The following is a 14,433-nucleotide window of genomic DNA, read 5'->3' on the forward strand; positions in this document are numbered from 1 at the left end:
ATTGTTCATTTTTGAATTTTTAGAAATTTATTTTAACATTGCTTTTCCTGGAAGATACAAATATATCTTGTATCTTCAGTATGATATTATATTACTTTGTGTGTTTTCAGAATCACATAATTGGTATTCTCTATGTATGGTACAAAGCCTGGACTGTTTAGTAGAGAGTAAACAAAGCTAGAGCAAAATCACTAAAAAAAAAAATTTTGACTGCCAGTTTTGACTGGTAAGATAGCTATGTATAGTTTAGAAGAAGAGTTGGTAATAAAGTCTTTTCCACGTCTACTCAACTCTACCGTTACAGCGGGAAGGTGGTTGTAGGCACGCATGACGGAATGGGCATAGCTTTGCTCCAATAAAACTTTGTTTACAAAAGACAAGCAGCAGCCATATCTGGATTTCAGGCTCTAGTTTGCTGATCCCTGGATTAGAATATAAGAAGAAATAGAAAGCCTCACCATAATATTTCCCTATTACTTATCAGATGTTTTGTTTACTTTTCTTAAATTCTGTTTTAATTTAATGCTTTAATTCATAACCTCTATCCTCTTTAATTTCACCTTTTTATTCACATTTTTATGTGTTCCTGAGCTTTTGTAATGTTCAGCTACTTTCTGGGCTCTCTAACATTGTTACCCAACTGTCCAGCCTTCTGGTCAGGGACCCCCAAATCTAACCCATATAACATTTACCAAGTTTCAGGAACGAGTGGTAGTAAGGAAATGGTGACATTGGGTATAAAGAAAAAAAATAGAATCTCATGAATGTGCGTGGTCTTGGAAGACTTACTAAAAGAGGTTAGAACTTGAGCTGACTCTCAAAGATCAGAGGGAAATTAAATTAGAAAAAAAAAGAGAAGGGTATTTCAATAGTTGACGAGGGGAAGCTCACATATTGCTGCCCTCTCCCTTTTAATCCCCAGTTATATAGGATTCCTTATATATTCCTTATATTCCTTAGTCTGGTCCTTTTCAAGATCATTTCCTGGAGCATAGTGATGACAGTGTGACTTGTTTTCTTTGGGAATGGCATCTCTTTGGATGATCTCTTTTCTTCCACATGCTTAGTAAGATGAAGAGGGAATGCATGCAGACATGCCCTGGGAAGGCCTGCAACCTGTGACCTAGACCAGCTCGGATTTAGGCCCTCTGGCAGATGGACTTCTCTCTGGCCAGTTGGTGTCTTTTCCCATAGTGCCCCCTCCAGTCTTTCTTGTATCTGTGTGGTGGACAGGTATCACCTTGAGGGAAGGGAATAGGAAACCACCCAGCTTTCTTGGTTGTAGGCTACCTTTAAGATTAAATGTGTAAAGTAAAGGAGGCTTCCATGGGGATCTGTGTTAGCTCATTAGGAACACAACTTGGAATTTGGAATTAGGTTTATTCAAAAAAAGAGAGATACTGTGAATAAGCTTTTATTTCCCTTCTGTGCACATAGCTTCCTGTGGTCCTTGTAGGACAAAGGGTAGTTGTGGCCAGACAGAAGGTATCTTGCCATCTCTCAATCTGTTTTCCTTTGGTATAATTACATGTCATTCATGCTGTAAGAAAACAGATATAGCAGACCTAGTGAAGTATGGTCAGGGGACTGGGTGTCTAAGACAGAGCCCTGTGCAGAGAGAGTGAAGTCCTTGCAGTGGGGTAGTTCCAGGGTGAATTCTTCCTTCTGCCAGTGTAGCTGCAGGCCTAGCAGGTGCCAGCCTAGATTTAGCAGCAGGATCTGCAATTCCCAGGACCTGTGGAGAGCCAGGTGCTCTCAGTTGCCTCCGGCTGCATAAACAAGTTCTCTACAAAAAGTGCCACTTCTGCACCATAATTTTACATTCTTATTTTGTATTAAGCTTTGAAACTTGGTGTGTATTTTATCCTTATGTGTGTTAGTCGCTCAGTCGTGTCTAACTCTTTGCTACCCTATGGACTGTAGTCCGCCAGGCTCCTCTGTCCGTGGAATTCTCTAGGCAAGAATACTGGAGTGGGTTGCCATTCCCTTCTCCAGGGGATCTTCCCGACCCAGGGATTGAACCTGGGTCTCCTGTATTGCAGGCATATTCTTTACCATCTGAGCCACCAGGGAAGCCCCTGTATAATTGCAAACGTATTTGGTGTTGGGTTTCATTTCTAAATCCAGAGTAAGATCACATTAAAATGAACAAAGTTCCAGGACACTGATATTTAGCTTCTGGATTGTTGGAGTGTATAGTTTTTATGTTTATGTCTTTTTACTTCATAAAAAAGTAGGCACATTTCTAATAAGTCTTAAGTAACAGCTGTGGCTGTATCTGTTGGACCACAGTGCTGTAACGAAAGACATCAAGGAACATAAAGAGTGGGAGTGTTGCTATAAAGGGAACATGTTGTCATTGGAATTAGGTGAGGAAATCTCAGTGGAATCATTAAAACCCAAGGATGAAAATGTAAAGAAAGACCTGTACTCAGAACACTCTGGCTCTAGGAATTTGGCTTGCTTGGAAGCAGAAGGAAAATTAGGCAGTGAATAAAACCACAGCATTTGAGAGGTGAACACAAAAGTGCTAATTGAATTTTGTGAGACCACTTAGGAGTGAAAAGGATCGGATTTAAAAACAGAGCATAGGGAATTAGAAAAGGAAGTTTCTACATTTAAAATATACCAGACTTTAAGCAGTTGAAAGAGACCTTTGGGAAGACCTAAAGCGTCCCTTCATGCACTGTACTTAGTCACTCAGTCGTGTCCGACTCTCTGTGACACCATGGATTGCAGCCCGCCAGGCTTGACCCTGACAGCAGCAACCCTGGGAGGCTCCATGTGCTGGTATAAATCCTTTTGGAAGAGGTCATAGGGGTAGAGGTCAAACTACTGGGAGGGAACAAAGCCCCACCCATCAGCAGAAAATTGGGTTAAAGATTTACTGAGGTTGGCCTTGCCCACCAGAGCAAGACCCAATTTTCCCCAGAGCCAGGCCCTCCCATCAGGAAGCTTGCACAAGCCCCTATCCTTATCCATCAGAGTGCAGACAGAATGAAAACCACAGTCACAGAAAACTAACCAAAATGGTCAGGTGGATCACAGCTTTGTGTAACTTAATGAAACTATGAGCCATGCCATGTGGGCTTACCCAAGGTGGATGGGGCCACAGGAAAACTCCATTCTCATAGACCAGGTAACCTTCTTTGTCACTTTCATCCTTACTGTTCATTTCTAGGAAAAAATAAATCCTTAATTTTGAATGCTTTAAAATTCTGATTAAAAAGTCTTCAAATACAGAGTTTAAGATTGGGCTAAGTAAATTTGCCAAGTAAATCTGTGAGTACAAAAACTATACATGAAGTTTCAATATTTAATATTTATCAGAGCTAATATTATGTACATAGAAAAAAATACCGACCCAAATGAATGAATGAACAATTAGAAAATAATATGGTTTACTGGATTCTTCTTCCTTTTTCTTCAAAACCATGCAGGTAATATATGCTTTGAACACTAAAAATGATGAGCACGAATCTGCAATTCAAGCCCTCAAGGATGCTCATGAAGAAGAAATCCAACAAATTCTTGCAGAAACAAGAGAGAAAATATTGCAGTATAAAAGCAGAGTAACCGAGGAGTTAGACCTTAGGAGAAAGATTCAAGTTTTAGAAGCATCCTTAGAAGATCACATAAAAATGAAGCAGCAGGCTTTGACAGAATTTGAGGCTTATAAGCACAGAGTGGAGGACATGCAGCTTTGTGCAGAAGCCCAGCATGTCCAGCGCATAGTAACCATGTCTAGAGAGGTTGAGGAGATTAGAAGGAAATTTGAGGAAAGATTACGGAGTTTTGGACAACTCCAGGTACAGTTTGAAAAAGACAAACGGTTGGCGTTGGAAGATTTGAGAACCGCTCACAGACGGGAGATCCAAGAGCTGCTGAAGTGCCAGCAGGATCACAGTGCCTCAGTCAACAAGGGGCAGGAGAAAGCAGAGGAGCTGCACCGGATGGAGGTGGAGGCCTTAAATAAGACCCTGGAGGAGCTCAGGCTCGAGCGCAAGAAGCTCGTTGAGGATTATGAAGGCAAGCTGCATAAAGCTCAGTCCTTTTATGAACATGAGCTGGATACTTTGAAAAGGTCACAGCTTTTTACAGCAGAAAGCCTCCAGGCTAGCAAAGAAAAGGAAGCAGATCTTAGAAAAGAATTTCAGGGACAAGAAGCAATTTTGCGAAAAACCATAGGAAAATTAAAGACAGAGTTACAGATGGTACAGGATGAAGCTGGAAGTCTCCGTGACAAATGCCAAAAGCTTCAAATAGCGCTGGTTACAGCGGAGAACGATGTTCAGGTGAGTAAAGAATAGTACATTCAACACGTGGATTTTTTTTCCCCCCAGTTTTGTCTTTTTCTTTTTGATTAGACCACTTTTTTTTTTTTTAATTTGGCATTTTTTCCTACTTTTGTGAGAAAATCAGTGGAAGGATAATCTTTATTAGGACTTTATTTATTTTTACTAGGACTTCTCTGTAGCTCAAACAGTTAAGAATCTGCCTGTGATACAGGAGACCAGGGTTCGATCCCTGGGTTGGGAAGTTCCTCTGGAAAAGGGAGTGTCAATCCGCTCCAGTATTCTTGCCCAGAGAATTCCATGGACAGAGAAGCCTGGTGGGCTGCAGTCCATGGGGTCGCAAAGAGTCAGACACGACTGAGTGACTCACACACACAGTCTTTATTACCCTGTAGCTGTTATTTCCTATAACAATTTCAGATATTAAAGGCCCAAAAAGATAAGCTTAAAACCTTGTTGATTGTTTACAGGAGGATTTTATTTAAATAATATATTAATATTTTTCTAGTGATTTGGGAAGTTTAAAACACTGGTCTTTAGTTGTGTTTTTTCCTTTCCCTTCACTAGTGATGGTCTGTACATTCTTTGATATCCAGACACTGAACAAAAAATTAACATTGCTTTGTAAACCTGAATTAAATAGGGGTATGGAACAATTTCTGAAAAAAAAAAAAAAAGCCAAAGAGTCTCTATGGAAAGTCTCTTAGTTTTATTGGCATAAAAAATTTCATAGGTGTGTTTTTAATATCTGTGCAGCATTTAAATATATTAGAAAGGATTGCATAGCCAACATGAAGATCACAAGATATGTGTCACTAATACAGATAGAAAACTCTAGGTATTGTTAAGTTTGACTTTTGAATAGGAGATAGTTGCTGCTGGAAGTTTATATGAATTATTTAGCCTAGTATCATTCTTACATATTGACAATGGCTATTTGATCTTTCTTAGGTTCTTCAAAAACAGCTTGATGATGCCAAGGAGGGAGAAATGGCCTTATTAAGCAGGCACAAGGAGGTGGAAAGTGAGCTGGCAGCAGCCAGAGAACATTTACAACAGCAAGCCTCAGATCTTGTCCTCAAAGCTAGTATGTCCAACCACGGTTCTTAGTGTATTCCTCAGCTAAGACCAGCACTTAAATGTTAATTCAAGACAAAACTAGCCTTTTTTATTTTCTCTTATTTTAAAATTATTTAGGTTTTAAATATGTTAAAGGGTTCTGTTATGTTATTGATTAATCATAAGAGAAGCAAATGATAACTTTTAGGAATATATTTCTATAAAAAGTTAAGATTTATAGGTTTTTATTATTTTTTAAGTCTTCATTGAATTTTTGAATTTATTGAATTTATAGTATAATTTCTACTGTATGTTTTGGTTTTTTGGCCATGAGGCATGTGGGATCATAGTTCCCTGACCAGGGATCAAACCTCTACCCCCTGAATTGGAAGACAAAGTCTTAACCACTGGACATTGAGAGAAGTCCCAAGAGTTATAGGTTTTAGCACCAATAAGGCATTCACTAAAAGAAAAACACTCCAAGAGGCTTCTTAGTCCTTTAAAAACATGTCCTTTTAAAACATAAATATTTTAAAGTGCTTAAATTAGTAAACTGTATTTCGTTATAGCAGCCTCGTTTCATTTGGTTTATTAATAAGGATCATTGCATACACTGAAGCTGGGCTGCCCCACCTGATGTGACTCACGTGCCCAGAGGAGGAGGGTGACCCATCTCAGTCTGAAGTGACATTTTGGTAAGCCCAGGGAGGCCTCTGAACAAGTTCCATGAGGATGTCATCTGATTGGCTCATCACTGAATCCCAAATTACCCTGCCTCTGAAGTAGCAACTTTTGAACTTTTATGTGTATGAGAATCACCTGGACAGCTTGTACAACCACAGGTGCTGGGCCCCAGCCCCAGAGTTTCTGATGCGTAGGTCTGGGGTGGGCTTCATTTCTGACGGGTGGTCCCAGATACTGCCTGTGTTGTTGGTGCAGGGCACTTTGAGAGCCTCTGTTCTAACACTTCCTTGAGAATTTTTCTCGTGTTCACTTTTCACCTCTGTAGCTCTGCTTAGATCCTCCCCCTGCCCCACCACTTTTTTTTTTGCTGTTGTCATTTATTTCAGTTTTTCATAACCTTGCTCTTCTTATCTGTCTCTTACTCTGCCTTACTTCTTTATCAGGTCTGTAGTCTAAAACAAATTTAGTTTCAACCAGACTGCTGCCTGCCATCTTTATTTGCTGCATGCAAATTTCTTCCTTTTTATGTTAGAATTTGGAAAAAAAAGATTGGAAAAGAATAAGTTACTCATTTTAGTGCCACAGTGCTACTCAGTGCCTCTTCTCTTACTTTGTTTTACTCCCAAGACTTTCATATGCACCCTGAGGAGTTGTTTCTACTTCAACTTAAAACAGCTTGAAATCTTCAGAAATGATTGGAATGGTCCTGGGTGCAGGGAGCAGCATCAGTGATGTAATACATATTGTAATGAGTACTTGGATAATAAGTATTCCCAAGGTCAATATTTCTGTTGAAACCAAAGAACTATTTGTACATGCAGACCATTTGTTTTACTTAGGTATTAAGTACATTGTGTCATTAACTATAAACTATTTTGTACCACAAGGTAACAGATTTGAATTTGGGGCTTTCTTTTGGGGTGTTAGGTCATATTGGAATGCTTCAAGCAACTCAAATGACCCAGGAGGTTACAATTAAAGATCTAGAATCAGAAAAATCAAGGGCCAATGAAAGATTATCTCAGCTTGAAGAAGAAAGAGCTTTTCTGCAAAGCAAAACTCAGAGTCTGGATGAAGAGCAGAAGCAGCAGATTTTGGAACTGGAGAAGGTAGAGTCTTGGAGGAACCCCCTCTCCTTTGCACCACCCATGAAAGGAAAAGAAGAAAAATCCAGTTTTATTCTTTTTCAAATTTGATTTAGAGTGTTTACTTCTGTTTCATAGTAACAGTCTATTTCTTAACTATAGTAATTTTTCATTTTTATTTTGAGAAAAGGTATAAAGGTGGATTATCCCATATTGGGTATATGTTCAAAATATTTTTGATAACAATTTGTAATGTAAAAAACTTAAGACATTTCACCCTGTTTCAGGCTAGAAACTGAATCCGTGCGTGCTAAGTCACTTCAGTCGTGTCTGATTCTTTGCTACCCTGTGGACTGTGGCCCACTAGGCTCCTCTGTCCATGGGATTCTGCAGGCAGGAATACTGGAGTGGGCTGCCTTGCCCTCCTCCAGGGGATCTTCCCGACCCAGGGATCAAACCCATGTCTCTTATGTCTCCTGCATTGTCAGGTGGGTACTTTTACCACCACACGACCTGGGAAGCCCCTAAATGAAAGGCCCATTACAGTTAATCACACTTACTTTTCTATTCATGAAACATATTGTGTATACACCTAGGAAATGTCTGTAAAACTGAAAAGGATGACAAGAACCATGCCCTGAAAATACATATGCCAACATACTGAATTTCTAAATTAAACAAATCATATGTAGAGTAGTTGCTTGAATATTTGTTCCAGTTTTTCACGTATCTGCAACACCAGGTGGGAGCTTGAAACACTTTTTCTCCTTCTTTCAACCACCAGGTGTATTGAAAAATGTCTGTGCCCCTTGCTCACTTCCCACTCACTCCTCACTCGGTCCGGACTGGCTTCTCTTGTTACTAGTCCATAGACTTGGCCTCAGCCTCCAGTGACGTACTGGTTGCTGGACTTGGGGGATCTTGTCTTCCTGTGGTACTGACTTGTGTCTGATTCACAAGCGTCTCTTCGGTTCTCTCACACTTTCCTCCTGTCTTCCTGGCCCTGCAGACTTGTCTGGGAGCTTCCCTCCTCCGTCTGTGTTCCTCTCGCATTCTCAACTCATTCCACAAGCTCATCCATTCCAGTAACTTGTTCAGTGGTAGCTCCCCAAACCATCCATCTAGGCCAGATCGGCCCCTTCTTCCTCCCTCCCCACTTCTCTGGTTGGACCCTGACTGGTACAGTCCTATAGGGAGACACTATGATCTCTGATGAGGGGCACTTCATGTCTGAGCTGCGAAATGAAAAGACCCTGGGGGTGATGGTGCTAAAAAGACCCTTAAAATGTTGCATCCAAGTATTCAAGTAGGGGCTCTGGTTTCTGGGCACCCCAAGTCAGGGAGAGCTGAAGAGGGATCCAGTCCTGAGCCCTGAGCCCCTCATACCACCATCCTTGTAGGGGAGGCTGGAAGGGAAGGGATCAGGCCCAGGCTGGCCCAGGCCGGAAAGGAGGAGGCTGGGAATTTCTGTTTCCTCTGTCTATACCTTCTGGCTTTGACAGGAAAGAACGTCCAGTGCCTTACATTCAAGAATCTTCCTAGGGCTTTCCCCCTTTATTGGGCCTTGGGAATAATTATAATCTCTTATGATGTAAAATAATTGCTAACAACTATAAAATATTTACAGTGGGCTGGGAATATTCACTAAATATTTGGGGGCATATTATCTCATCTTTAGCAACCCTGTAACATAGCTTCTACCTTATCACTCCCACTTCACAGATGGAAAAACCGAGGCTTACAGACATTATGCACTCATGGTTCCCACGGTCACATGACTAAGTGGCAGAGCTGGAACCTCAACCCAGGGCTGTGAGACTCCAAAACCCATGTCTCCACCTCTATGTTATGTTGCTTTCTGTGACATGAGGACCTTGTATTCCTCCTGGGTAGTTCCAGAGACCCGCAGATTGGGCCAGGAGGCAGGTAGATGGCAGCTGCCATAGAGGCCAGACAGCAGGATGGCTCTGCCCACCCTGGAGGCATCAGTGACCCAGAGGAGGTGTGTCTGTCTTCCAAGAGTCTTACAGAGCAGCAAGGAGGGGTTTTGCGGCAGCCCCTAGCGAGAATTCAAACATCTTTCAACCTCATTGTCTTCAAGTTTTACTTTCTCACCTTCCTGTTCCATAACATCCCATAATTTGTTGAAAGAATAGCCTTCACCTAATACATCCATTTCCTGCTTTTTGTCTGGATCCCCCCAACCCCACCTCTGCTCTATTGAACTGGATCCTAAGGCATCAGTGGGAACACCACCACCACACCCAGAAGCCGTACCCATTTTCTCGGCAGCACTCACCACTCTTGGCCCAGTGCTTGTCTCTGCGATGCTGACCCCTCCTGGCTCTCCTCCTCCCCCGGTCACTCACGTCTCCCTCACTGGCTCCTCGTTCTCCTCCTGCTCCCTGATTTCGGGTACTCCCCAGAGTTCTTCCTGTCCTTGTTTCCTTTCTGCTCCTTCCCCTTCACAAGTTATCTTAGTTTGCTGGGGCTGCTGTCACAAAATGCCATAGCCTGGGTGGCTTAAACAACAAACGTTAAAAATCAATGAATAAAAATTAAGAAAAAAAATTTTTAAATATCAGTCACTTAAATCACAGTGATTTCTCATTCCCATCAGAACACAGTCTAGAGTCCTTAGCATAAAAGATGTCTGGTCATCATTTGACCCTGCCTGCTTCTGAGCCTCCCTCCCTCTCCACTCCCAGCCTTGAATCCTGTGTTCTCGCCACACTGCTCAGCTGCATAGCCATCTAGCTCCCTGACTTCACCACCTGGTGAGCTGCTTCTCAGCTTTCAGAATGCTGGACATGATTACGAATGCAGGCTTTAGACATCAGATCTAGATTTGACATTTTCTCACCTCTTGTTTCCTGATGGGCTTGTAAGAATTAAATGAGAGAATGTGTCATCATCATCAGCTCAGCTGTGTTCCCTTCTGGAATGCCTTTGCTGACCTCTTTCCCTCTCTGTGTCTCTCACACCACCTCCACATCGTCTCCCACCCCGTCCAGGTTAAGCTCCTTTCCTGTATACTCTCACAACACGTGATGTATGCTCCTTCCATAGAACTTAAAAAATTTGATTGCCACAGTCTTTTGACTTTTTCATCATTGGATTGCTAATGCTTAAAAGGGCTATACTTGGCTGTTGATGGGCTTCCCTGGTGGCTCGGAGGTTAAAGCGTCTGCTTGCAGTGAAGGAGACCTGGGTTCAATCCCTGGGTCGGGAAGATCCCCGGAGAAGGCAATGGCAACCCACTCCAGTATTCTTGCCTGAAGAATCCCATGGACGGAGGAGCCTGGTGGGCTACAGTCCACGGGGTCGCAGAGTCAGACACACTGACTTAACTTTCTTTCTTTCTTTCTTTCTTTCTTTGGCTGTTGACACAGTTGTACCAACTAATATAACTTGAGTCGGTGTTGGTAAGCCGTTTTGTGTACCACTTCGACATGGAGGAAGCTTTTTTCTCTTAAGCCTGCAGAAGTGCTGACTCACACTTGGTTCTAACCTAATAATAGTGTGTTTTATCATTGTCTTTAAAATCACTCATTTTGGCTGTGCCACCTTGTAGAACACCCAGTGATGTATTCTCAGGTACCATGGTCTAATCCTGTGGCATTCAGTTCATCCAAGCTTATCTACTTACTGAATATTTAAGATACTAAATAGCAGTAATGAAAAAAGCAGATTGACCTTTTATTTCTGTTCAATTTTAGAAAGTAAATGAGGCAAAGAAAACTCAGCAAGAATATTATGAGATGGAGCTAAAAAACCTGCAAAGTAGACTGGAAGGGGAGGTGGCTCAGCTGAATGAGGCCCATTCTAAGACTTTGGAAGAATTAGCTTGGAAGCACCACATGGCAATTGAGGCTGTCCACAGTAATGCGATTAGGGATAAGAAAAAACTGCAGATGGTGAGTAAAACTTCAGCTTCGCATTGTATTATAAATTGGTGGACTTTCTATAATGACCTAGTTGCTATCTCCTAATCACTCTGAAAATCTCAGTTCAAAGAGTAACATACATAAAAGTTTCTACAGGGGCTGTAGTTTATTAAATTGATATGAGGCATTTCTACTTTGTATAGCCATCATGGAAACACTCCCTTGATCTTGAGCTGTCTCTTCATCAGACAACAACATCGGTTTCTCCTCAGGAAGCCTCATTAGTTGGAGCGCTTATTCTCCTGGAGACAGTTTCCTTCCCTGGGAAAATGATCTGTTTTTTGTTTTATTATTGCCCTTAATTAAGTAATAAGCTTGCTAATTGTAATACACGACAGACAGTAATTATATAGTAGAAAAAGCAAGGTACCTGACAGATGGGGCCTTAACACTGAGCCCTTTGCTTACTAGCTGCTTTTTCTTAGGTCCCAAAGGCTATACCTGAGGCCGCTCACTTGAAGATGAAGGTATTAGGTTGGTGCAAAAGTAATTGTGGTTTTACGTTGTTGAACTTTGATATTGGAATACATTCTTAAATAAATGTGGTTATGTTGTACATCATTGTAATGCGCATTTCTTGCTTTGTTTTTTGTTAATGATTTATTACTTGCTGTTTATATTTATTTTAGACTATAGAAATGATACTAGACAGCAAATTCAAGCAGTTTTCTTATTTGAGTTCAAAATGGGTCGTAAAGCAGCGGAGACAACTCGCAACATCAGCAATGCATTTGGCCCAGAAACTTCTAATGAATGTACAGTGCAGTGGTGGTTTGAGAAGTTTTGCAAAGAAGATGAGGAGTGCAGTGGCAGGCCATCAGAAGTTGACAGCGACTGACTGAGAGGATTAATGAAGCTGATCTTCTTACAACAAGAAGTTGCCGAAGAAATCAAAGTTGACCATTCTGTGATCATTTGGCATTTGAAGCAAATTTTCCGGAAAGGTGAAAAATCTCAATAAGTGGGTGCCTCATGAGATGACCAAAAACCAAAAGAAATCATTGCTTTGAAGTGTCGTTTTCTCTTATTCTATGCAACAACAGTGAACCATTTCTTAATTGGATTGTGATGTGTTATGAAAAGTGGATTTTATATGACAACTAGCATCGACCAGCTCAGTGGTTGGACAGAGAAGAAGTTCCAAAGCACTTCCTAAAGCCAAACTTGCACCAGAAAAGGTCATGGTCACCGTTTGGTGGCCTGCTGCCCATCGGACCCACTATAGCTTTCTGAATCCCAGCAAGCCCTTACGTCTGAGGAGTACGCTCAGCAAATCAATGAGATGCACCACAACGCCTACAGCTGGCATTGTCAACAGAAAGGGCCCAGTTCTTATGCACAACAACGCCCAACCTCACATCATACAACCAATATTTCAAAAGTTGAATGAGTTGGGCTATGAAGTTTTGTCTTATCTGCTATATTCCCCTGACCTCTCACCAACTGACTACCACTTCTTCAAGCATCTCAACAACTTTTTATAGGGAGAATGCTCCCATAACCAGCAGGAGGCAGAAAATACTTTCCAAGAGTTCGTTGAATTCTGAAACATGGATTTTTATGCTACAGGAATAAACAAAATTGTTTTTTATTGGAAAAAGTGTGTTGATTATAATAGTTTCTATTTTGATTAATAAAGATAGGTTTGAGCCTAGTTATAACGATTTAAAATTCACAGTCCAAAACCACAGTTACTTTTGTACCAACCTAATAAGATCCATCTTGTAATATCCCTGAGGATTAAGTGCGATAAAGTGTTAGGAACCGAGACGCATCTGAGCATATAGTGATAAATAAGTGTTAGCATTTCTTACCGTGTTTACCTGACACTGCAGTGGTATTTTACACTTGTTTTTTCATTTAGTTCCTGCAGTGCTGCTATTGGTTTGATTTCTGTACCCATCTTCCTGAAGAAGGGTGGAGACCCAGAGGGGTTAATACTTGCTTAAGCACATGCAGCTAGGAGGAGTCAGTCAGGCCTGAATTCAGGTCTCAGATATCAGACCCTAAGGCACTTAGCCACCACCTCATGTCGGCATGTATTAATGATAGTTGTTACATGTTTTATATAATAGCACTTGACAGTTTCCTAAAAGCTTTCTAGTTCTTGCACAGCTAGTTTATGTCTGAGCCTAAGCTAAAACCATCCTCCTTCCAAATAATCTTTCTCCAGCATCCTTTTATCTTTTAAAGAACACTTAGCTAAAAGTGACTTCACCATCCCTCATGACTTAGTTACCAGAAAGGGTATGAATATACAGAAAATCCACGCAGAAAAGAGATGAGGCAGTAGCCTTGAAAGTGTCATTCTTAGAAAAAGTGGTACAAAATTGGCCATTGCCTGGTGTCTGGAAGTTGATTTTCATGAGAATTCTCGCCATTTCCTGATAAGAGCGGCTCGCTGTGCCTAAACTGTTTAACTAGACAATATGGTTTATGTGGAACACATGCTCTCATTCTTGGAGTCTGAAATTGTGGAACATACTAATCAAGGGGGTACCTGTGTGGCCGGCGCCCACTAAGAAACCCAGCCCTGGGTCCCTCATGAGCTTTCCTGGTAGACAGCATTTCACATGCGTTGTCCCAACTTGCTGGAGAGTTCTGTGTGAAAGGACTCAGAAGCTTGAGTCTGGTTTTCTGCAGACGTTGCCTGCAGTGCCTTTTCTCTTTGCTGATTGTCCTTGTATCCTTTTGCTATAATACATCATAGCTGAGTACAGCTACATGCTGAGTCCTGAGAGGCATCCCCTTAAACCATCAACCTGGGGTTTGTCCTGGGGACTGCCAGCACAGGACACTGCTTATTAATATTAGTCTTCTCCCCTTACACTGTAGACGCACTTGTAATACACTTTGTTCTCGCTCTTTGCTCCTCCATGGTTGTTGCACATGCATTTTCTTCTGCCTAGTCTGTTGTAGCTCCCTCTTCACTACCTTTTCTTACTGGTCCACTCCTTCAAACTGTGCTTAGGAAACTCTCTCTGTACAAGTTTCACACCAAGCCACAACTTATTAGTTCCCCATTCAACCCCCATTGCAACTCATTTTAATCATATATTCTTTAATGAGCTTATTAAGGGCAGGCACTGTGTCTTATTCCTTTTATATGCCAAGTAGTGAGTAGCATGCCTGCCAAAGAGTTGGTCTTCTTCAGTATCAATGTTAGTAGTATTGCTCTTTAGATACTTTAATTTTTTACTTGTTAATCCTTCACTAAATTCCAGTGCTAGAGCACTGAGTTCCAGAAGTATTAATACTTTTTGTATTTTTATGTCACTGTAAAAGAACTCAAGAGTATATCATGAACTCAAGAGTTAGAATTTTTCTAATCTCACAAGATTTATCATTTTTGGCACACATTTC

At 41.3% G+C, this 14,433-nt stretch overlaps 1 protein-coding gene across 1 annotated transcript in view; it reads left to right on the forward strand.

Moving 5' to 3' along the window:
* Window positions 1–14,433, forward strand: part of FAM184A (family with sequence similarity 184 member A) — a 123,499-nt gene that overhangs the window by 48,181 nt on the left and 60,885 nt on the right. Inside the window, exons 2-5 of the mRNA XM_061427452.1 lie at window positions 3,441–4,295; window positions 5,247–5,382; window positions 6,966–7,147; window positions 10,843–11,040. Of these exons, the coding sequence (XP_061283436.1) occupies window positions 3,441–4,295; window positions 5,247–5,382; window positions 6,966–7,147; window positions 10,843–11,040 (1,371 nt within the window). The remainder of the gene's footprint in view (window positions 1–3,440; window positions 4,296–5,246; window positions 5,383–6,965; window positions 7,148–10,842; window positions 11,041–14,433) is intronic.

Source organism: Bos javanicus, chromosome 9, assembly GCF_032452875.1.
Source record: "Bos javanicus breed banteng chromosome 9, ARS-OSU_banteng_1.0, whole genome shotgun sequence".
Taxonomy (NCBI): Eukaryota; Metazoa; Chordata; class Mammalia; order Artiodactyla; family Bovidae; genus Bos; species Bos javanicus.